Below are 23,900 nucleotides of genomic sequence, written 5' to 3' on the forward strand. Positions count from 1 at the left end.
CCAAAATGGGTACATAACTTTAGAATATTCAGAAATTCGTGATGTTGAGTTAGAACATAATGATTTATCGATATTGATAATTATTTACTGAATTGTGATATAATGTAAGTGCACTTCAAACGAAGTCTATTTTTGATCACATGTTTAACAGCGGCCAATGAGTCGCTCGCGCTTTGCAGACGTGCGATTTTACAAAGTCTGGATTTCAGCCGCGAGCTGTACCGGTTTAGGACATACTAAAAGTCTGGTTCCGTAAAATTAAATCCCGTCGAAAATATACGCGTAAATATATACATGAAATATCGTGCATGTCGTGAGTCGAAACGTTTGTGACAACAATAACACTAGCAGTAGCATGCATGACAGGTGAAATACATGAATACTACTACATGTTGGATTGAGCACGCACTATACGCAGGAACGACGACCGATACGTCATCTTGTACGGGGCTATATAGTATGTAAGTTTGAATTGATTTTTTTTTTTTGGCTGGTTAATAACCCCATAAATGTGGCTCAAGATATCCTCGTATGACCATTTTTCGCGCACGTACAGTTGATTGCCCGGTTCCGCAAATGGAAATGGTCTTTGGCGCCGATTTCTTGACCGATTTTTTTCTTGCAAAAAATAAATCCTTCACATTTAGGCCTAGTCCGAGTAACTTGGACCAAACTTATCGCCTTTTTAACATTCGGACATGGTCTGGCGTCGCCAGACAACTTATCGCCTTTTTAACATTCGGACATGGGGTAATCCTTTTTAGGACCCCGTTCCTATATAGGAAGGGAAAGACTCACCAAAACAGTTGACTAAATGACACTCAAAATTGACATTCTGATATTTCTTGACACATCTGAACAATTGGCAATGACACCTTCTTGAATATCAGCAGGTAATAATTTTGTGGAAAGAGGGCAGGGCTTTGATTTATGAGGGAAATTTGGGGGTAAAGGGCGACGATGACAACCAGAAAACAGACTCAAAAACAAAGATGGCAAACGTGAAAGCTTGATGTGATGAAAGCTCGATGCTGATTGGCTGATAAAAAATAAACATCTTATTTATTTATTTTAGCAGCCAATCAGCATCAGGCTTTCATTATGTAAGGCTTTCAGTTGTGTTATGAGAACTACAATCATGACAATATGACGGCTGACTGCGAAAAAAGGTAGGAAAGTAACATTTTCTTTGAAAGTGCTTTCAAAATTACAACTAACATGAGTTTATATGAAGAAAAAAGACTGCTTTAGCCTGCAAAAGTCACTTTGGTACTGGAAAGTCATCTGCAAAAGTCAGTTTTGAACAGAACTCGTAAAAAATAGAGGTGTCCTAAAAGTAAGGATTACCGGACATGGTCTGGCGTCGCCAGACCATGTCCGAATGTTAAAAAGGCGATAAGTTTGGTATCGCCTTTTTAACATTCAGACATGGTCTGGCGTCGCCAGACCATGTCCGAATGTTAAAAAGGCGATAAGTTTGGTCCAATGTCCAAGTTACTCGGACTAATTTAGGCCTATGGACTTTAATATTGTAAGAATGACTAGGCCTAGCCCCACTAGTGTGGCCGCGGTATGCTGCGCTGAACCTCTGGCCACACACACCGTGGTACGCGCACTACTGAGGACGTTTTCATAAAAATTTCAGGCATTTTCTTACATATGGTTGTATTCTATGATGTCCCATCTATCACTTCTGGGATGCTTAGGTGTAATGATGTTCAATTTTCCGAGATATTCTTGAATCTTTCTGGAGCCCATATGCACTCGTGAAACGTCTGGTGATGGCAGCCATTTTGAATGTGACAAGAGATGACCTCAAGCTGTGATGTCGCGTTTATGCAAATTGCTTGTCAAGCGAGGGCGCGAGTTGCAAATGCGACGGCTGTTTCCTGTTCCAATTAAAAATGAAAATAATACCCTGCGCATGCGCTGCGCGGGCATCGATGTCGACGGCTTGGACGTCGCGCGCGACACAGGAAGATGGTAACTGCCATCTTGAATGTTGTTGTTGCGTACGATTCATTCAAATTGTGAGGTCAAACTGATGATGTACAACGTGCCGGCCAAGTGATGCACCCGCATTCACAGTCGGGCATATCGTGTGTGCACGCGTACACCGGCGACTGTTTCCTGAACGGCGTAGCCTGCACATATCGCATACACGGCTATGCTACGAGTGAAAATGGTCAAAACACGTTAATGGTACCCATATACAGCCACGTACCTAGGACTCTACTATCGCAGAAAATTCAGCAATCACGTATGTCACAGTGTCTGTCCACAGAGTGACAAACGTGATACATGCTGTTTTTTCCATGTTATCAACAGGTAACTTCAACAATAAATGTACATTTTGCTGAGGAAACTGCTCACCTTTGATGCATATACTCTTTTGTGGCTTTTTGTTAGGTTTAGAAACAAAAACACGGATCCATGTAAAAGAAATACAAATGTCTGTCCATTTTTGATCACGTATGTCACATGATTTAATTTCTTGCCAACCATAAAAATCTTTAAAGACTAGTCTTATGAGTGCACATACATTGATTACAAAGGTATGTGCAATACAACTGCCATTATTTTATTAGGCCAAAAAAAAAAATAGTTCTGCTTCCAATTACATGCCTTTCAAAAATAGGGTCGGTCGGTCGGAATTTTTTTTTTTTTTGCCAATTTTTTTTTATGCAGATTGAATGGGGCATTCAATTATATGCGAAGTTTTATCCTGAACTATTTCTATTGCACTACGAAAGCTATACACGAAATGGCAACAAAAAGTGAGTAAAACCTACCTTTAATTATTGTCAATATATTTACGTTCGATAATTTCAAAAAATAATGGAAAATTCAGGCCGTTCGCACCATATGCACAACGCTAGTCAAGACGCGGGGAGCTGGCCAAAACTCTGAGGTGTGTAATGCGTGCGTGTGTGGCGAGCGGCCGACCATGGGCCGTCAGAGCTGTTTTTACTGTCAACAATTTCGGGAAACACGCGGCATGTATCACTCCAAATACGAGTAGTGCGATCTCAAAATGAACTCCTGAACACAGAAAATACATACACAGACAAGCTAGATCAATTCTGTAAATTAACTTGCAAAAATGTTCTTTCTCCATCGGTGTTTTCTTGGCATTTTTACGATGTCGAATCCGACCAGTTGCCAGTGGCCTGCACTGTACTGATATCGGTCACATAGCTAGCTATGGACTGGTTACCGCATTTTCATTATGTCTTCTAAATTGGCCCCTGCGCGGCGCGGCGGGAATCAGTCGTCGCCACGTGATTATAGTCACCGTGCGTGACATCGAATTGCGAAGTAGTTATATCGCGAAGCAAATTTGTAATAACGGAGGTTTCTTTGAAAAAAAAGCGAATGTAAATAAGAAAACAAATAAATACAAGCATTTTTGGATGCAAAAGGGTTGTTGAGAGGTATTTTGTGAAGACAGAAAAGACAGATTTTATTTGTATTTATTCAATTTTTTTTTTTTTTTTTTTTTTTTTTGGAATTGCCGATAAAAATTTTTAGGGTCGCAGCCTAAAATTAGGGTCGGTCGGGTAACCGGAAGCAGAACTATTCTTTTTTTTGGCCTTATTAGAATTCAGTCCATTTTGTTGAACAGAGATCGAGAAGATCGTCTGTCCTCAGCTCCCAGGAAGGTGACATATGTGATACTATAGTGTACATGCACATGTCTGTCCATGTAACAAACGTTACTCATTGAAACATAACTACATGGTGCTCATCTAAAATAAAGTAAATAGATTTATGTAATTAAGATTATTATAAACTAATTTAGAAAAATATTGGCTTACATGTATGATCAATACTGTTTTCATTCTTAAATTTGACTTTAAAACACAAAAAGTCTGTCCATGTGACAAACATGATAAATGAGTCTGTCCTTATGACAAACGTGATTCATTGAAACAAAATTACACGCTGTTCATCTATTGAAGTAGTCTTTATGCAAATAAAATGATCACAAATTAACTTGAGAGAATAGTTAAAACGTTTGGGTAATTATCAGTCACATTTTTATTTCTAGTTAGAAATTTTATACACAATACATGTACATTGTATGTCTGTCCATGTGACAAACGTGATGTTTGATACACGTCAGCATTTATTCATGGTAATTTAATTATGTGGGTTGATCAGTCTTAAGAGATTGGAAATAGGAGTTTACAGGGGCCTTATCTAATAACCTTTAATATTGGAATCGATAGAATAATCCAGGGTCTTAATTTTTATATATTATGTGCAAAATCACGTGACCCTTCCTTCAGGTTGAAACCGGAAGTGCCTTGTAATTTAAAATTGGTGAAAGATGTCAACTTACTTTCAACGATGTATGCTATGGCTAAGTTGTTATTTACAAACAAAAATATAGTTTCTAAAAATTAATGTGGCCTGACGTTGCGAACTTAGCAAGTTCTTCTTCAGAGGCTAAAACAGAAATGACAGAGGTACATACATTAACATGGGGGTGCACACAAACTTGCAGGGCTGAAAGAAGAAACACAAAAGGAGGATTAGGTGGGAAAGGTGTGGAAAGATGCAGGGGAGGGTGGATGAGAGAACAAAGAAACAAAGGGAGATGGCAAACCACAAGGGGTCTGGTATAAACAGGGGAGGGACCAGAAAGGGGAAGGATCAAAGGTCACAGGGAGTGGGAACGGACAAAAGAGTGTGAGAGTGAAGAGGGATGATGCGGGGGGGGGGGGGGGGGGGGGGACAGTATGGAGGTGGAAAGGGATGAAAGATGGGGGAAGATGGGTAAACACAAACAAGGAAGACCAGGTGGATTATCTGTAACAGAAGACAATGGAGGAAGAAACGGATTAATCGTTTCCAAGTTGGATGTTGAGACCATGTGGTTGAATAGTTCGAAGACGATTCATCCACACTTTCTCTCTGCTGAGGCGAACTGAGTCCTTGCGATGGCCAAGAGATTCAATGCCCTGCAAAATCATATCAGAAATGGAGTGGTTAGGCAGGTTGAAGTGATGACCGACAGGGGTGTCTAGTTTCTTGGTGTTGACCGTTGACCGGTGGGCATAGAAACGCTTCTTGAGCGTATTCTTAAATATAGTTTGTGACGTCATCATGACGTCATTATGTCACATGTGACGTCATAATTCAAAGCCCCATGGGAATGTAATCACATATTATATGCCACCAGTTATTATCAACAGAACTACACATTCTTCCTGGATGGAACTTGTACTTCAAACTTTACATGTCACATGTCACAAAAAATACCGAAACAGCCCTATGTTTGTCCACAAACATAAGTCTAGTTTGTAATTGGTCTGCATACATGTACATGTAGGTAAGAATATTGAACCTGGATTTTAGATTTCCTTCATGGACATTTTTTTGTTGGAGTTTTCTTGAGTGCTGTGGGACGGACTTGCGTTCATGTAGACTTTTGCCAAGTGGAGGGGGAATGAGCATTGACCAACACTAGTCACTACAGTGTTTACAAAATAACATTAACAACAATAAAGGAACTCATTAGGTTTTAAGTGTACATTGTAGGCCCTACTTGATTGTAAGTACTTGATTTTTTTCTCCAAAGCATAAAGATCAGTTGCTGCAAACTTTATCCTATCTTAAGGGTATTTCTCTCAGTTTAATCTGCACACTTTTTTGAAAACTTGTACATGTAGGCCTATATAAATGGTATTACTACATATGTCACAGAGGTTTGACGAAATTAAATTTAGTCACTAATTACTGTAGTCTACATGCACTGCTTGTACTAGTATCAGCTAATTATTAATTTTGTAAATTAATAACAGTGGAAATTTCCGTTACGTATCGGTCAGAGTATGTAAGTATTGACCTAGTTATGCGTCGGTGTTTATTTACTGATTAAAGGGATTTTGACCTTTCCATACTAGTGGTTAATTTGACCTGATGAGTCATTTGATATTGAGCATTCAGGATGTCTACGTGTGTTTCTGCATGTACAGATGTGTTTCATAATATTTTGTTTCAATAGAATATATGTTGGAGATTTTGTTGTAAGGCCAAAAAAAAAGTCTCCGGTTTCTGGTATGGAGCTTGCCCCAAAAGTGGTGCGGCGACGCGGCTTTTTTTTTTTTTTTTACCCGTTTTTTTTTTTTTTTTTTTTTGGCTTCAAATGTCGGCTGATGACTGCAAATGGTGCCCGACTAAACTTAGTGCAAATATATGGGAGTCCAGAGAGGCCACATAAATCTTATTCTCGATCATAACTCCTTCTAAAAACACGTCAAAATTGTGCAGCAGCAGAATTTCAGTCAAACCAGTGAGTTTGGCGGTTTTGAAACATCATCTTGTATTGAAAAAAAACCTTTTTCATTTTGCCGACGCGCATGGCTACGGCGACGCGCGCGCATACCAGAAACCGGAGACTTTTTTTTTTTGGCCTAATGTGATGTTATTATATGGAAGTACGCGATGTACATGTAGTTGTGCAGTCACTGCTGGAGCGATAGGTTTGATCTGACTTTGCATAAAGCTTAAGGCGTATAGATCTGTAGAAAAAGTTGTGGAAAAAATGACTACCGTTGCCTATTTCTTGCCAAATTTGAATTGAACTACATACATTGTTGTTACTACATGTAAAATGTAACTGTTTGGTAAGGCAAGTGTATAAAGGCTTTAGTTTTGACAGACATTTAGTTGCATTTGTCACTGTTGTAATAGGTTAAAAACATTGAGTGGTGATTGGTCAATTCGTGGTTCAATGAATATATGTCACTGAAGACTTACCGCCACTGAATAGTTGTATTTTCATGTAAACAGTGGTTTCATTCACCATATTTGTACTATTCTTTGTGGTGGGGAAAATGGATTTAAACTGTGCCTCTTACTGAATCCAACAAGATCCTAAATCAAAATTCAAATAGATTGTTGAATGTTTATCTGAGCTGGAAACCAATGCATTTTGCTTTACTGAGTGTTGTTGGATAAAAAAACTTTCCTGAAACATGGTTTACTAAAACATTGTACATGTAATTCATGATGGAAACCAATAAAAATCATAGTAAGTTTCTTTTTTTTTCTTTTATTCATTGCAGTTAACATCACAACTTGGGCAGTTTCAAGGCTCTGTCTTAAATGCTTAGCGTCATATCTCGAGGCTTCTACAAAGACATGGTATATTGGCCGTTAATGTCCCTCGGCAGTTGCTACGTGCTTGTCTGTATTTCCCTGAGCTCAAGCGCCCACTCGCCATGTCCAAGCCACACTCCCTCCTGCCGCTAAATCTGAATGCGGCCAAGGGAGTGGTTGAAATCGACGATGATGATGATGCTGAGATGCACATTGTCCCCCTGATGGACATGATCCTTCTGGCGCCTCCAGTAGAACGAGTGGAAGTACAGAGAAAGAGAACCCCACCCTTGAGGAAGAAATGGAAGCATGCCATTATGAAGGCACAGTCAGTAGCAGATCCTTGGCTTCAATTCCATTTGGAGGATTACCCTACTGAAACAGCTGTCCGTCATCGCTACAGTGCTGGAACCAATAAGTGGATCATTGATAATGTTAAAGTCAAGGTGGCCAAAGAGGTGAGTTGAGAGCTCTGAAGTAATTTCCAAAGGCAAAGCTGCAGTTGAATTCATGAATATTATTTCAAAACCATTTGGTAGAAAACTTATTTGGGCTGGTACATTTACACTTACGGCACAGTGATAACAAATTTTGCTGCTAGACTCTTTGCTACTGCTAGACTCTTTGACATGGAAACATTTACCAAGACCATACATGCAGTTACCGTACATTACATGTACTTTTGTACATTGTAGCAAAGCAATCATGCTTGAAGTTGAATCCTTTGTGCAACCCTTCGAGGGTGGGCATAATCGGAGCATGTGATCCACCTTTACATTCTTTGTTTTCCACAACCAGTAAATGGCGCATGTACATGCCAAAACATCAAATTTCCAATTACATCAACAAAACCCTATAGATGTATGGGATGTATGGCTTTATGGTGCTTTGTGTAACACACAGTGAAACCTATGTCCTTGGATATTTAATTGGAATTTTAAAGGGGAGGGGGGGGGGACTATCACTGAGTATCAGGATGTGTCGAGTTTCAATTTTATTTGAAGAATAAAGGATCCTAATTTTTTTAGTTTGAAGCAGAACCATGACTTTTTCTTTTAACTTTTTTTCCTAGTCCTTTGCTCGTGGTGCTATGAGACAGTGTTTCAGGCTGTAAGTGTTTCGTTCCCATTCAACTTTATTATGATATCAATGGATCTGTTTTCCCCAACATATCTAGCCTTTCTCCAAGGCAATCGTGGCTTAGAGCGGCGGAGCGGCGAAAGCACTAAGCGACTGGAGCAAAGATTAAGTCAGCACTCACGAGTGGCGTGGCCACGAGGCCTTTACGAACTTGATTTTGCGGTTTTGCGGTTGAACGCTGACTCCGTCGTTTCCGATTGTTTGGAATTTTGCTACCCTTTTGGGGTAGCAAAAATCGAGATTATAAGGAAAAACATAAGAAATTCTTGACAAGTTGTAAAAGGCCTTGTGGCATTGCCACTCGCGTGTGTGGTCTCCTGCTCCAGTCGCTTCGCGGCTTCGCCGCTTTGTCAAATGCTGGCAAGTTAAGCCACGATGGCCTTGGCGAAAGGCTACAACATATCAGGCGCAAACATGCATTTTGTACATAGTAGGGTCACTTTTACATTTGCATCCTTCTATTAAAAATAGGCCTATGTTTCAGTTTAACTTTTTAATCTACCATTTCAAGTTACAGTTTGTCAGAAATTGTTAAAATGTGACAAAATGTAGATTTTCACCTTTCAGTTTCATTGTTACATGCTTCATAGAAGAGACCACAAGTTAACTAACATCTGTATGTTCCACTTAATATTCTGTAAGGCCAGTCATCAGTAGCATGGTCAGACATAATTATCGGTATCATGAGTAAGTTATCATCTTTTGTTGGAGTTTTTACTGTCCTTGAGGCGACTGTCACACATCAATATATATTTGTATTTCATTTTAAAACAAACAAAATTCACTTGCACATTCTTGTCTTTGACAGGAAGAAGTTGTCAAATTTTACCCGGCAAAGGAACAGTGACTGGAAGCATGCTGGTAACTTTGTTGCCAAGAGCTACATGGAGACAGTTGATAGGGAGATATACTTTCAAGATGTGCGTCTGCAGATGGATGCCAAGATATGGGGAGAGGAGTTCAGTCGTCACAACCCTCCCAAAAAGGTAGAGTTTTGGGGCAGGAACTTCATCATTTTGACAAATAAAGATAATGTTTAAAGACGTATAGGATTTTTGCATCCGTCCCAAAAGTAGTAACCCACCAAATTATTATCAAAATTCCAAAATCTTACTTGGATTAAGATCGTACAGGTTCAAAACACATGTGGGTGATTTCCTACAAACAGTCAATTGACCGATTATAAGAATGAAGAGTGCCTTTGACGAGTCGTGTTTCATGGTCAAAAGGTTGTACTTTTCGCTGTTTTCTCGAAAAGTGTAATACATGTATCAAGTAAGCTGAAACTTCAACAGTTTAGGTTTTGAACTTCCTTCTTTGCATTTTGAGTGGTGTTCTTAATTGGAGACAGAACAAATGCATGAAAAGCAAATGATTTTGTATGCCTTTTTAAGTTTGAGATTTTTGAGTTTTTTTGAGTAAATCCTCTAATCATTGCATTATTTTTTTTTATTGCGTGTCATAATGAAAAGAACAAAAAAATAAATGTAAAGAAAGAAAGTTGAGAAATTTCATGAGGCCCCTGTGATGTCCAGAAAAGCAATTAGCTGAATCCATATACGATGTAAATACTAAGTTTGAAGCATTTGTGTTTACAGAGTCTTTTGACAATCCTCAATACACAGTGTTGGTTGGTAATATTCAGTTGTATACATGTAAATGATTCAAAGACAAACAATTCTTTGAACAAAATATGGTTGGAATGGTCGATAAAAAAAATACATGTAAATATGCTAATGAACCACAATTTTCATAGATTCCGTTTCATGTGGAATCCTTCAAAATGTAACTAAAACAAAAACTAAAAGAAAGAACCAAGAACAAGCTGGAGATTTGGGTAGATTTAGGTTATTAATGTTATTCAGGGAAATAAACTAAACTATTAAATGCATAACACATTAGTAACCATTCATATTGTGTACCGTGATGTACTTATTTGGAGTTGTTTACTTCGAAAAGTCAGTCCCTCGTAGAAAGCTCTACAATGAAATTGAAAATGCCTGTCGTTGTACATGTATTGACATACAATCAGTCTCATTGACATAATGCGTGGGTTGGTGAGTTGATATGTACAGGCCTTTGTGCATGTTGGGCAGGTCAGCATAGTTGCATTGGGTGTCATATTACCATTTATGCTTATTTTATTTTTTTTGTACATATGTACAGTACATGTACAAGGTCTGTGGATGTGTACTGTACATGAACTTATAGAGTGCTTTGTGATGTTATTAATATGTAGCCGCAACAGAGCATTATGATTTTATGCTTAAAAAGCCGAACAAATATGTATTCATTAGTGCAACCGACTGTGTATATCTTTATCATAATAACACTGCCCTGGGAAGGAGCCATATATTCCCAGGGTATATTTTGTTTCATAGTCACACAGCACAGCTTTGTACTGTGTGTCACCATATGTGTCTATGATGCATTGTAATTGTGCATACAGTAGTGCATAATAATATGTCTGTTTTGTGTTTTAAATAATGATTTGAAGATAGGAATTACACTAAATCAGTATAAAGCAAGAACCCTTTTTTTCAATTTTGGTTAACAATGTAACTAAATTCAAGTATTAATAGTAGGACCCCGGCCCCCTATGTCATGTTATGTATGTAAAATAATGTACTGCTGTACTGCTATAATGCAGGGCTCGCGAAATCAGTTGTCCGATGTCCCGGGACAACCAAAATATTTTGTTGGACAACCAAAAGTTCCAGGTTGCCAGCCCGACGGGCAAACACCTTTTTTTTTCCACTAATACTCTCACAGTTGTACACTTTATTTTAGTCCACGGGATTTTCGAAAGTTCCAGAATCCCATGTGCACAGTGTTGAATAATAATCATGATGAGTCAGCTGCTACGCTACCGCCATTTGATGTTGGTAATCTACGCATAAACCCATTGAGATCAATGCATAAACCAAAAACGGGTACCAGCCAAAACAGAACAGCGGTCAATCTCAATATGTATGTACGGTCAGGCTACATCATACATTTCACGTACGCGAATACATTCCTGTGTGTTTCCAATAATAATGACCGGACCACTGTACACCATGTACCAGCGCGGCGCAGAGCGCGGGTACCGTACACACGCACACACAGCCACTGTCGGCCACGCACGCTTGCAAAATGGCGATAGCGCAGCAGCTGAGTACAAAATATTTTGGTTGTCCTGGGAAGTCTGACAGCCAATTTTGTGAGCCCTGAGCCACTGCAGGTAAAGCAGCCATGTACATTATTAGGATTTGGCCTTCAGTTTGGGGCAATATTAAAAGTTCTTTATTGGGCAACTGAAAATGAAATTCGGGCAACCAGATTTCAAAAACCCCTGCCCAAAGGGCAACTACATTTTTTTTAAATTTCGCGAGGCTTGTAATGTTTAGGACAAGAAAAAAATCATCTGCTTCCAATTACATGCCAATTGAAATGAGGTTCGGTACGTCGGGAATGCATGTGTATATTATTTTGTTTCCATCGTTTTTATGCTGTCTAGATATAGTTGAGGTGTATTTCACATACCACTTACAGAATTTCAGCCCAAAACAGTTTTATTTAAGAAAACTGCTTAATTGACACAATAATTTTAAGTCTTGCGCACGTGCACCATGGCTGACGGGGTCTGTACCGCACGGTATCAGTATGCTTGGACTGCCATATGTGTACTCATCAACCTCGTGTGTTTATACCAGCAGTGGGGAATTTGGAAAATTGCTACAAGTTTGAGTAGTTTAAAAACCTCAAAATATGTTGTTTTTTGCGTCATTATGAATGACAAAAAATCCTCATTGTGACTTACAGACAGGACCCTTATGAAAAAAACGGGTTTTTTTTTCATCATTATTAGCTGCAAGGAAAAAGGTCAGGTGTGGGGTCACTTATGAATGTTGAATTGATGTTCTTGATTGTTCTCTTAGGTTGATATCGTTCAGATGTGTGTCTTGGAGTTCAAGAATCGGCCTGGTAATCCTCTGTTCCATCTGGAGAACTTCATTGAGGGCAAGTACATCAAATACAACTCCAACTCGGGATACGTCAGTGATGAGAAACTCCGACTTACTCCACAGGTGTGTCAAGTTGGCTGGAAACTGAGAGATATTGGGTTCAAACCAACACTGTTTATGTTGTGCTTATTTATAGGTTCTGATATGAGTGCAAGAGGCAGGATTTGAACCCACACTGATTATATTTTAGTCATTCAGAGGTTTTGATCTGTTTGAATGAGACAGAATATGAATCCACACTGTTTATTTGTTGATATTCAGAGGTTTTGTATTTATCGTCAAAGACAGTGTATGAAATTCATTAGTAATATCAAACTGACAGAAATTATATCAGTAGATTAAACATTCAAATATGTAACCATCAACGACAAAAACCTATGACCAAAAACTACATGTGCCAACAAGTTATGTAATTGTACTCACCTTTTGATCCATTCTCAAAGGTTTTTATTTGAGATTTGAGAGTCGATCATTACAGTAACAACAGAATATGTTCAAGAAGTATATGTAAACTACATGTAGGTAGCAAAGTGATATAACATTCTTAGGGACACCATACATGTATAAACATCAATTTTATGATTCCCTGGTATTTTATTCATTAAAATCCACATTTTTATAGCACAATGCTGAGTTGCTGATGGTCTTACAAGTCAATTAATTTCTGTTCATAATTTGCCTTCAATTCTGTGTTTGTTTTTCAAAGGCATTCAGTCACTTCACATTTGAGAGATCTGGACACAAGTTGATTGTAGTTGATATTCAGGGTAAGTGCAGGCACAAAGAGACAAAAGTTCAAAAGCCACCTTTGTAAGGCTATGCCTTGGATACCACAGCAACACCTCTGAAATGGAGGAAGTTTAAAACAGTCATTTGGTAAAGGTAAAAGTCCTCACAGATGAATTTGTGTTGTCTAACCTGGTTAAATAGGATTGTCATTAAACCTACTTGTATACCTGTACTTACCTAGGTTTTTATAGATTTGTTAAAATCTAGTTATATACAAGGTTTGTCAAAACCTGATTGCATAGGTTTGCAAAAACCTGATTCATTTTGATTATTTGGTGACATTGCCTGGTTTACTGAGACCCACTGTCACTTTTGTAAAAAAGCGTGGCAAAAAAATGGCAATATGGCTGAAACATTGATTGTATCTATCTGCAGGGGTTGGAGACTTGTACACAGATCCCCAGATCCACACAGTGAATGGGACTGAGTACAATGAAGGGAATCTGGGCACCCGTGGTATGGCTCTCTTCTTTGCTTCACACGCTTGTAATGAGATCTGTAGTGGGCTCAGTCTGACGCCCTTTGACCTTCACCGGAGTGAGATAGCTGACCATGAGAAGCTAGTGACCAGACAGGTGAGAGCAAGCACAGTGAATCTTTGCAGGTTTTGGTTCACTTTTTCATGAATTGACAAAAGCTGATTGTTTATTAGCAAATCTGCAGCGCATCAAGATTCAGGAACGAGGAACACACCGTAATTTTTCATTTTGTGTATCTTTTACTTGACATTTTGAACATGTAGTGCAAATCATTATAATCACGTATTGATAATATGATGCTAATGAAAATACTATTGATTTTTCTATTTAAAAATATGTTGTCATTTACCATTTTATCCACTGATTTCCTTCACAATTCGTCACTTATTTGTCTTTTCTTTTCTTTTTTATATTATAAATAAAACTCCCTTCTTATAAACACTTCCTTATTCCTTGAAGAACAACCAAAAAGGGAAATAAAAGAAACTTAGAGTTTCCTCTTCAAATTCATTTGTTTAGGGACATGTGATTTGAGGTTACCCTGAGTGAAAAAAAGTCTTGTTTTCCCATGGACAAGTTTAAAATGAATTTATGTTAACGGGTTCAAATGTTTTTGTTTTGTTTGTTTCTCATAGCGGAGGGCATCTACTCATGTGAGAGGCACAGAGAACAATGTTCTACGCCCCCGTCATCGTCCCTCCATCTCGCCCATGGATGTCACCAAGTTTGTCATCTTGGAGCGGTCCATCTCAGAGTGTTCCACTGAGTCCACCTCCCCTGAGTGTTCCCCAGCCCCTCTGTCTGAGATCCCCTCCTCCCCTGAGGATGTCAGTATGTCACCCAGGGGAAGCAGCAGCCCCAAGAATCACTTTTTTTCTTCGGGGCGACGCAGGGCGGTATCTGAGGAGGATGCACCGTCAGTCAGATTCAGGGCCGAGTCTGATAGTGATACACTCAGCAGGGTAAGTACAAGACTTAAGCAAACTTCCTATCAACTAGAGGTGTAGTGATTAATTTGTGGTTATTTGCTGAGAGCCTTACTGCACTTAGCTAAGCATTTTTGAAGACACTCTATGGCCATGTTTTTAGCTAACAAATTGACTTTAGTTTAAAAAAAAAAGGGGGGGAATGAAGAAATCCTGCAATTAATATCCGGTGACATTATTTCAATTGTCATCTATAAAAAAAGGGGTCTTTACCACAGTCATATTTTTGTGAATGCTTTGTACATTAATTGCTCATAAAACCAGTTTGTCTGGATTTTGTACTTTGGAAAACGTAGATAAGATTTGAAGGTTTGCATGGCGAAGATACCGGTAGCAATAAGATTAAGTTTTCGGTTGCACTATGTAACAGATCTCTTTTGTGAGTTTGAGGGGTTCTTCCAGATCTACTACATAACACTCCTTCATCATTGGAATCCCTCGGTCCCCTGATGACCAGCAGAGCATACTGTCCGAAACGTTGAGTTTCTCCCGGTTCTTTTCAGAACCTCACAAGCTCACAAAAGAGATTTGTTACATGGTGCAAAAAAGGTAACCGTTTCATATTTCTCTTATTTATTTGAATTTTATTTAGGAAAATGAATTGGTCGACAAGAAAGTGAGTTAATTGTGGTGTACTTGTATCTGTTGTTAACCTTTGCAGTCTGTTAATAATGATACTCATTTCAGCTTGAATACACTCTTTCAAAAAAATTGCTCAAGAAGATTTCGTCAGGAAAGCATTTACCATTAACTTTCGTTACTGTCACGGGTGAGCAAAAAAATGTTAGCTGGGAAACCTTTGGAGTGAACTAACAAAGGATAGAGAAAATCCTGTAGTATTTAAAGATATAGTCCATCATTTGTAATTTGTGCATTTTGTTCGTTTGAAGCAACAAAAGTGTTCAAAATCTAATGAAGGATACTGAACAACTAACCTGATGAAGTTTCAGCTCAGCTTCAGCTGTATATTCCAAGAAAAACAGCATTCTAGGATCTCAATTTCAAATGAAAAGTTGCTGAATCATGTTTTGAATTGGGCCTGAATTCAGCGTCCGAGACACGTTCTCACTGAGCCGATTGCAGCTATACGCGATGTCGCGCACTGATCCGACGAATTATAGCAACCGCGTGTGCGTCGTGCCAATGCTTGCGCGCGCTTCGCTGAACAACAAAACGAACTACTAATTTAAATTTTCCTACGGTGCGTCTTAAGATGCACCGTTGGAAAGGCCTTCTTTCATTGATTTCTTCAAAATAACAGCTTGCCAGAAAGAATAATTTCACAAGGAGTTTAGTCTCCTTACTATCTTTCAACCAAGTATGTTTTTCAACAATAATTACGCCAGTTACTTTTCGGATTGCTGCAAATGATGGACTATAGAAACTATATATATTGCACATATGAAACCATTGCCTATCGCAAGCTACACAGGCACGTTGGACATAATAAAAAAAAATGACACAATGCCAATCTGCATGTGATCAATCCTCCGGAATTGAGCCACTTGTTGCAAAATTTAGGTTTCAGTAAAGTGTATGATTGAGTGATGCCAAAAGTACTGTGAACGTACTGTGTTAATTCATATGGCTTCTGCAAAATGTTAAGTCTTGATAAACCATGGAATATACACAGTATGTAATCAAGGAACTATCTAAATTCCTGGATGTTTTGGTCAGTTCTCTTTGAAGCTGTCCTTTAGAAATGCATGTAAAGTGTCTGAAACATCGGGTACATGTATTACCCAAGTTGAGGTGCGTACTAGCACGTTATTTTTCCTCTAAAGTTTCAAAAGACTACGATAGAAATTGAAAGCCAGGGACAAGTGACTCATTTTGTGGAGTTGGTCATATTTGTTGCTTTATAGTCAAATATTAATTTTGTTTAGACTTGTGGCACACCTAAGAAAATTCAACAGTTAAAAGACACACAGCTGTCAATCACTTGACATTGTGACATACCTACAGTATTTGAGGGTGTGTAGTCCATAGTAGAGGATTGCACCTTAGCATGGGTGCACCAGGGATGATGGCTATGACCCATTTTCATAGCTAGAGAGAGGATTTGGGTATAGAGCTAACACATGGTAAAGAACCTGTAATAACAACAGGAACGGCTGCACTTTCAACAGATTTCAAACTTTTCTTCATGAAGATATCTTTGCAACAGTTGTCAAGAAGCAGTTGCTTTGCTCACCACGTATATTTGTGGTTCATCAGCCTTCCTCTACAAGCTGCAAAACAAAATTATTCACACAAAAATAAATCCCCACTTTTACCTTCAAAAACTACATGCACTTTTATATACTTTCCTGTGCAAAATACTCTCTTTCCATGCTTGATTTGTGCTGAATACTCTCCACTGATACAGAGGTCATAGCTTTTCTGTTCTTCTTGTTTTACTTACCGGTATTATGTTTCAGAGCTCTGTTAGGCTGGAAATATTGCTTTCTCTTTTCATAACATAAAAATCCTAAATGGTTTTACTGACTTGACATTTCGTTGTAGAAGGTTCATTGTGGTGTTCATTGATTTTGTTTGTGTTACAATTTCTACTTTTATTGAAACCTTTTGCTAAATGAAGTCGACATCTTAGGTGGAAATCACAAGCACTATATTCATAATCACCAATTTATGTTTAGATATTCTTGTGTCTATTCAGTGTATTTAGTAGTTTACAGAGCAAGGCAAGCTCTATTGCCAGTGCACATGTTGTCATACACTGCATGCTTACAATGTAGATATTTTTCATGATTTGAGAGTACATGCATGGGTGAATTTTACATTGTTAAGAATGTAGTAGGAATATTTTGTAAAAATTCATCTGTTATGATGTTCATGATGTCAGAGTGTCAAAATATCTTGGCTAGAGAAGTTTAGTGTTTATAATTACTATTTCTTAACACCCACCTGTCTTAATATTGTGTGAGATCAGACTCGAAGCTACATGTTAAGCTTTCTTGCCAAACAAGTCATAAATGACAGCTCCACATCACTTTAACCCTTCAGTTCATAAATGTGTTTTTGAATTTTGTGTATGTGTTTGTCGTTTTAGGAGGAGGAACGCAAAGCCATGTTTATGAACAAGACACATAAGGCATCCTCAGTCAATGTGGAGATGGCCATGCGGGCAAGACTCAACATGCAACGCAAGATTGGAGGCTCTACACTTGGCCAAGTAGGTTTGAAAACTTGTATTATTGTTGAAAGGGCAGGGACTTATTAAATGACAATTTAAGCTAGCTGATTATCACAATACTCTCTAGTATAAAATTTGACTTCAGTATTGAAAACTAAGTTTCAAGTTTCATGGCAATTTAATTAACATTTCATTCTGTTTTTGTTCCAGATCCACTTGGACTTAGCCAAATACCATGAGATTGGGCGTTTTGTGGATAGCTTGGAGCAGCGCAATATGCAGGCAGCTTTCTACCACCTTCAGCAGGCATCTCATTGTGGCACCATGGAAGCTATCTTAGCTCTAGCAAGGATCTACCTCAACTTACCTCATGATATCTTAGAAGCTGTCGTCATTGATGTAAGCAGATACTTGAGACTGACATACCCCGTGCTCTTCAAAACAAAAACAAAAATTCTCCAAATTAATTTTCAGTTTGAATGTTTTGTTTTAATGAAAAAAAAAAGTTATTCTGATCTTGTGTGTCTGCAAAAGGAATTTCACTTTGTGCACAAATGAACATGCCCTGCGAGAGCCAATTTGTTGTCTGGTAACCAATAATTTGATGATACACACAGCATACTGTTCGAAACATTAGGTTAAACCAACTGGTTCTTCTCAGAACCACACAACTCACAAAGAGATATCATTCACATGGTAAGGCTGAAACGATATATCGATGCATATCCGTATCGCGATATTTTGATACGATACTATATATCGATACGAATGTTAAAATAATGATACAAAACGATACATACAACTGCACCAGAATTCAAGGAAAAGAAGTACCACGTACTCGTACTTAAAATGGCGCTGTGCCGAAAATAACATGTGCAGTCTCCCCACGCCCCACGCACAGCTCGCCTTGTAGCCGATCCCAAAAGACTGGTACACTGTGCCGCGTGGCGTTCAGCCAATAAGAACATTTGTTATGGGGCACCCCGATTATTTGAGTACGTCTGTTGCAAACGGAACACGCGTTGGGATTCTAATAATACATGAGTGAATTCCTATTATTTTTTTCAAAAATAGAAACAAAAATTAAAAAGGGGATGACGCTGCACTTTAATAATAATAGCTGATGTGGGGTCACTCTTAAATGCGCATGCGTCGTGTATATACCCAGATGTCAGCTGAGGGCGTCTGTCAATTTTCACTGCACTGATAGATGGGTACCAATCTTGGGTAAATGAAATTTGCATGCAATAGTAAAGGGAACTAGGCCGTTTTCCAGACATTGGAACATGATCGAAAAAATACATCAAGCGTAGTTTTTACCTGATTTGCTGCTTCGTTAACGTTACTGCAAAAAGCCTAGGCCTATATACAAATAACGTTACAGGTTAGTTTCCGTCCATAAAATGATCACTGTTCTATGTACCAATTCTTTTAATGCAAATAAACAAATTGGTGAGGGGATATTTAGTGGTTCGTGTCCGTCATGAGACAATTCTATCATGTCGTTACGTGCCCGTCATGAATTGAAGTGGGACGTGGGTTCATTCCTTGCAAGGCCCCGGTTCCAATGACTTGTGGGTATGAAAAAAAATGGTGAATAATTTGCTTTAAAAATAATTTTCTAATTATTTTTTTGGACTGGTTTGCACATGTGTCTTGAGGGTCTTCAGTTCTGGATTCTTACTGACACTAAAGTAAATAAATGCTGTCAGGCAACTGACAGAGAGGATAAGACTTCACTTGGTATTGTTTTATGTAACCATATTTTGAAAATCATCTGGGATCAGGATTTTTGTTGTAATATATATCGTGACATGTATTATATCGTTTGGATGTATCGTGATACGTATCGTATCATGACCCAGGTGAATTGTTTCAGCCCTATCACATGGCGTTACCGCAAACCACATTCATTAATTCGATTTTTGTGAAGAAATATTTCAAGAACTAAACGTCGGTGGATGTTTTATGTTTGATGTCTCATTCAAAAGTGAATAACTAAATAGCAATTGAAAAAAGAAATGTATTTTTTTAGGCGAAACTCGAATGTAGCACGGGGAGTGCGTCTTTAAAGTGGAACCAATGTTCTTCTACTTTGTTTGACTAGGGAATTAGTTGCCTTAAGATTGACTGAAAGCAATGTGCCATGATGCTGACACATCAGCTTGCAATCTCCAGCTATTGCCATTTTGAACCGATATATTGGTACGCAGAGAGTTAAAACTTCGGTTGAGCAAAAACTTGTTAAATATGAAGAAAATGTGTGGTTTTTTTAGATTTGCGTTATCTGCTTTCATTCAGTGCGATTTGATCAATGATATTTCGCATTGCATGTGTTAATTTATTCTTCAAATGGTATTTGTATTGTAAAGGTTACATCCAAGGGATGCCACATTTCTACAAATCAAAAAAATAGGGTTGTTCACAAATTTTCATTTAGTATTATTCCATCGTGTGCAGATGACAATATGCAGTGTCCAAAAGTCTTCTCCGTTTAAAATCTTGCTGATCTGAATTATATCCTTTCCATGTGACCTGGTATTGTGGTGTAGGACTGTGAAGAGAACATTAACGATGGCATGGATTTGATGGAGCAGGCTGCTGAGGCTGGGGACAGACCCTCGATGATATACCTAGCCAAGGCATATGAGTCGGGAACCAACCTAGGCACCAACAGGTATGATCCATGGCCCTTTGTCCAATCCAGTTTGAATCCCACATATGCTTTGAGCTACAACCTTTGAGTAGGTTGGAGTGCAAACGTTAGCTGAAATCTCCTTATTAATATGCAATTATTGCAATGTCCTGATCATATGAAATTTGTGAAACCATTGTTCATCACCAACTGCTCAGTTTTGTTTACATTTTCTGTTTGATTGCATTTCTCACTTCTGTGTCAGTCACCACACTATTTTTTAACTATCGCTGTTTAAAACTCGACAACTCAACCCTGCCCAAAGATTTTGTTACATTCTATGGTGAAACATAGTCCATACTCAAATTAATAAATAAAGTGCCCTATAGAGCATGGATAATGTTATCCCCAGGCACTATAGGCACAACTATGAGAAACAAAAGCGGGAAATGCAAACAATAAATCAATACATACAAAAAACTACCTTCGAATATCTGTTCAAGGATTTTCTATAGTTCACTACTTCACCTAGGTTTTTGAAAATGAGAAAATTATGATGTTAAAAGTTTACTTCCCCCTTAGAAATAGTTTCAGTCTCAGAATATTTGAAACCTCACTGGATGTCTTCACCCTGTTCGCTGTAATAGGGCATGGATGTAACCGGAGCGTTTTTGCTTTCTGATAGTCTGGTTGTATCGTTGTATGTAGAGAGATCATATGGACTGAGGCAGTGCATTGGTATCAGCAGGCTATCGCTATGTCCAAAGAGGATGACGATGGAGGCTTTGATTGTCTGAATGAAGATCCTAACTATCAGCTACTGGTCAAGCAGGCTGAAATGTACAGAACAGGAGGACATGGACTGGATAAGAACCCACGAAAAGCAGGTAAGTCCAGCTGGAGACCAGGGCTACATGTCTTGGCCCTGCTTACCTGAAACAAACTATCTGTGCTACCTATAGAAGAAACTTAAATGCTAAGTGTGTGCATGTCTCACAGATCAGCACAACATGTTAGCTAGTGCGCATGTGTACATCCAATAACTAAGGAGTCAGTGCTAACCGCGTTTAGTGCAGAATTGGTTTTGAAGCACCAAACAACTGTTGTGAGAGGTAGTTGCATAGTCTGGCCTTGTTTGTGTAGTTGGGTAAACGTGGATTGATCACCTTTGAAGTTCAACTTATTTATGAAAAGTGTCAAATAATCAAAACTGACACTTGGCCCAGATTACAAAGAGGTACTGTTTTTGTCTCACAGGTGACTTGTACAATGAAGCAGCAGAGGGAGCAATGGCAGGTATGAAAGGTAGACTGGCCAACAAGTACTACATGGTGGCAGAGGAGTGCTACGGTGAAATGGAAGAGGATGAAGAGGAAGATGATTAGACAGGTAACAGTCTGGGGACTAGTAGACTGGCTTCAACATGTCTTGTAATGAGACAGTCATATGTATGACAGTGAGGATGAGGAAAATGGAAAAGATGGATTGGGAGATGACTCTAACCTGATGAAAGGTAGACTAGCTTACAAGTAATGCATGCTGTCTGGAAAATGTAGATATTCAGAAGTCAGGTATTTAGCCACAGAGGTATAGTTAATTACTCTAGTGTCTAACTTTGCATTCAACATGCTTTTGCATTTGTTTGTATATAAATAAGAACTGTCACCTTAACTATTTGAGTGCTTAACTAATTGCTTTAGACTGGATGAAAACAATGCTGTGGCACTATCCCCAAACAGCCTGAGAGTCTGTGGCTTCCAGCCACCACTGGATCCAACTTCCACCCATTGCAGTTTATGCTGCTGTTAACTGTCCTATGCAAGGTCCCACAGGTGTTAACACCTGTTGCGCCTTCATGGACATGTAATTATGTCGGACTAAACAGGCGCCTCTCCATATGTACCTGTTTAGTCAGTATTTTTGTCCATTGCATATTTAGACCTTTTCTAAACTGCACGCCTGACTATGCAACGGACACAAAAACAGACTGAAAATGCGTATGTGGAAAAGCAGCTTTAGGGCTTAGTACACACACATGATGCACAGGGTCAGCCAGAATCCTAGCATTTCCACAGCAAGATTCAGCCACTGTTGACAGTGTTGATCATTCTATACAAGCAGTCTCTCGGTTGAGATTGATTGGTACAAGTGCAGCGCTTGAGATGCATGTATGAGGTCAACAGAAACAACAGTCCATGTCTTACTGCTCATCATTTTAGTGATGAAGTATCTTTAAGATTTGTGAAATTGATTGCTTGGAATCTGCAGTGCCTGGAAATTTACTGATTATGCCAAATACGTATGGCATTTGTATAATATGTAAATAATATCGGAGAAGTCAATACATCAATGCTGGGCATTAACAATTAAATCACTTCATCTCTGGAATCTGTGTAAATATCTTAATGGAATTTATTTCTGCATTTTTTTTCTTCATTTTTTAATAGTTTTTTTTATTTTTTTATTCTTATTTTTTTGGGGGGGGGGTGGGGGGAATGTCATTTTTTTGGCCTCTTGTAAAGTCTGTAAATATATTTTCTATTTCATTGTAATGATCGTCTCATCTAATTGTTCTTAAAATCATTACCTTTAATTTGTTTTTGAGTCTTCAAGTAATACAGAAAATATTAAGTGGAAGCTTACTTTTGGCATGAGATAACAAAGATCAGCATTTATAATTTTGAATGAAACAAGAACATTCAAATTATCATGAGCCGTCTGAGAATAGGTCACATGGGTATTGATTAGGCTTATTTTTTTCATAACTTCACTTTCCTTGGTACAGTTGTACAGTGTTGAATGTTGAATGAAGTTAATGACATAGATGCTGCGATGCATGACGTAAACAGTTGATTCTTTGTAGAAATGCTGTACATTACTGCTTCATTGTTGTCCCTATATCATTCCAGGAAAAGTATTTAGTAATAAAAAAAGGGTCTCTGATTTTCTATTTCATATTTTTTGCATATTTACACTTTGTCATAGTGAAGAGACAGTTACTATTTGTAAATACATGTGATACAAAAAATACCAGTGACATTACAACTCTTAAATGAAAGCTATTTGTGTGGTGTATCTGAGGTTTGGAACATTTTCCCATAGTTTTTCCTTTTCTTTCAAATGTTATATTTTAACTCTATTTTCTTTGAAATGAATTACATGTACAGTAAATTGATGCAACTGCCAACATATGATTAAGTGCCAATATATATGTTTTCCTAGCAGTTCATAGCAGGCAATCCTAATTTGAGTGAGTGTGTTTGAGTAGTATTCACAATTGCTGAAGCTCAACGCATATTTAGAAAGACTTGAGGCCAGTGGCGTAGCCGTGGGGGGGCGACAGCCCCCCCCCCCCCCCATGAAACCTTGTCCCCCCCCAGTCACACCCCCCCCCCCCCCTGAGATTTTGAGTTTCTAAAGAAATTATCATTGATCTACATGACGCCCCCCATGAAATGTTCCAGCCCCCCCCCCCCCCCCACCCCCACTGAAAAATTCCTGGCTACGCCACTGCTTGAGGCCAACTTGCATAGAGAAACAACCAAAATTTCAGATGAAACAAAAGAACATTTTTCAATAATGAATGTTTTCAGAAACTTTTTTGCACTGGCAAAATCC

At 38.5% G+C, this 23,900-nt stretch overlaps 1 protein-coding gene across 3 annotated transcripts; it reads left to right on the forward strand.

The window, feature by feature from the left end:
* Positions 1-206: 206 nt before the first annotated feature.
* Positions 207-23,099, forward strand: LOC119734696 (eukaryotic elongation factor 2 kinase-like). 3 transcript variants are annotated; one of them, XM_038208233.1, is made up of 14 exons: positions 207-457; positions 7,077-7,568; positions 8,183-8,220; positions 9,059-9,236; positions 12,171-12,320; positions 12,964-13,024; positions 13,422-13,621; positions 14,161-14,487; positions 15,104-15,127; positions 17,564-17,686; positions 17,858-18,046; positions 20,200-20,324; positions 20,991-21,169; positions 21,540-23,099. In XM_038208233.1, the coding sequence occupies exons 2-14, from the start codon at positions 7,233-7,235 to the stop codon at positions 21,665-21,667; spliced, it is 2,058 nt and encodes a 685-aa protein (XP_038064161.1). In that variant the 5' UTR covers positions 207-457; positions 7,077-7,232; the 3' UTR covers positions 21,668-23,099. The 3 variants fall into 3 exon arrangements, with proteins under 3 accessions (XP_038064161.1, XP_038064160.1, XP_038064162.1); XM_038208232.1 differs by having other exon boundaries at positions 208-461; XM_038208234.1 differs by lacking the exon at positions 15,104-15,127 and having other exon boundaries at positions 209-461.
* The last annotated feature ends 801 nt before the right edge of the window (positions 23,100-23,900 follow it).

Source organism: Patiria miniata, unplaced genomic scaffold (assembly GCF_015706575.1).
Source record: "Patiria miniata isolate m_02_andy unplaced genomic scaffold, ASM1570657v1 HiC_scaffold_28, whole genome shotgun sequence".
Taxonomy (NCBI): domain Eukaryota; kingdom Metazoa; phylum Echinodermata; class Asteroidea; order Valvatida; family Asterinidae; genus Patiria; species Patiria miniata.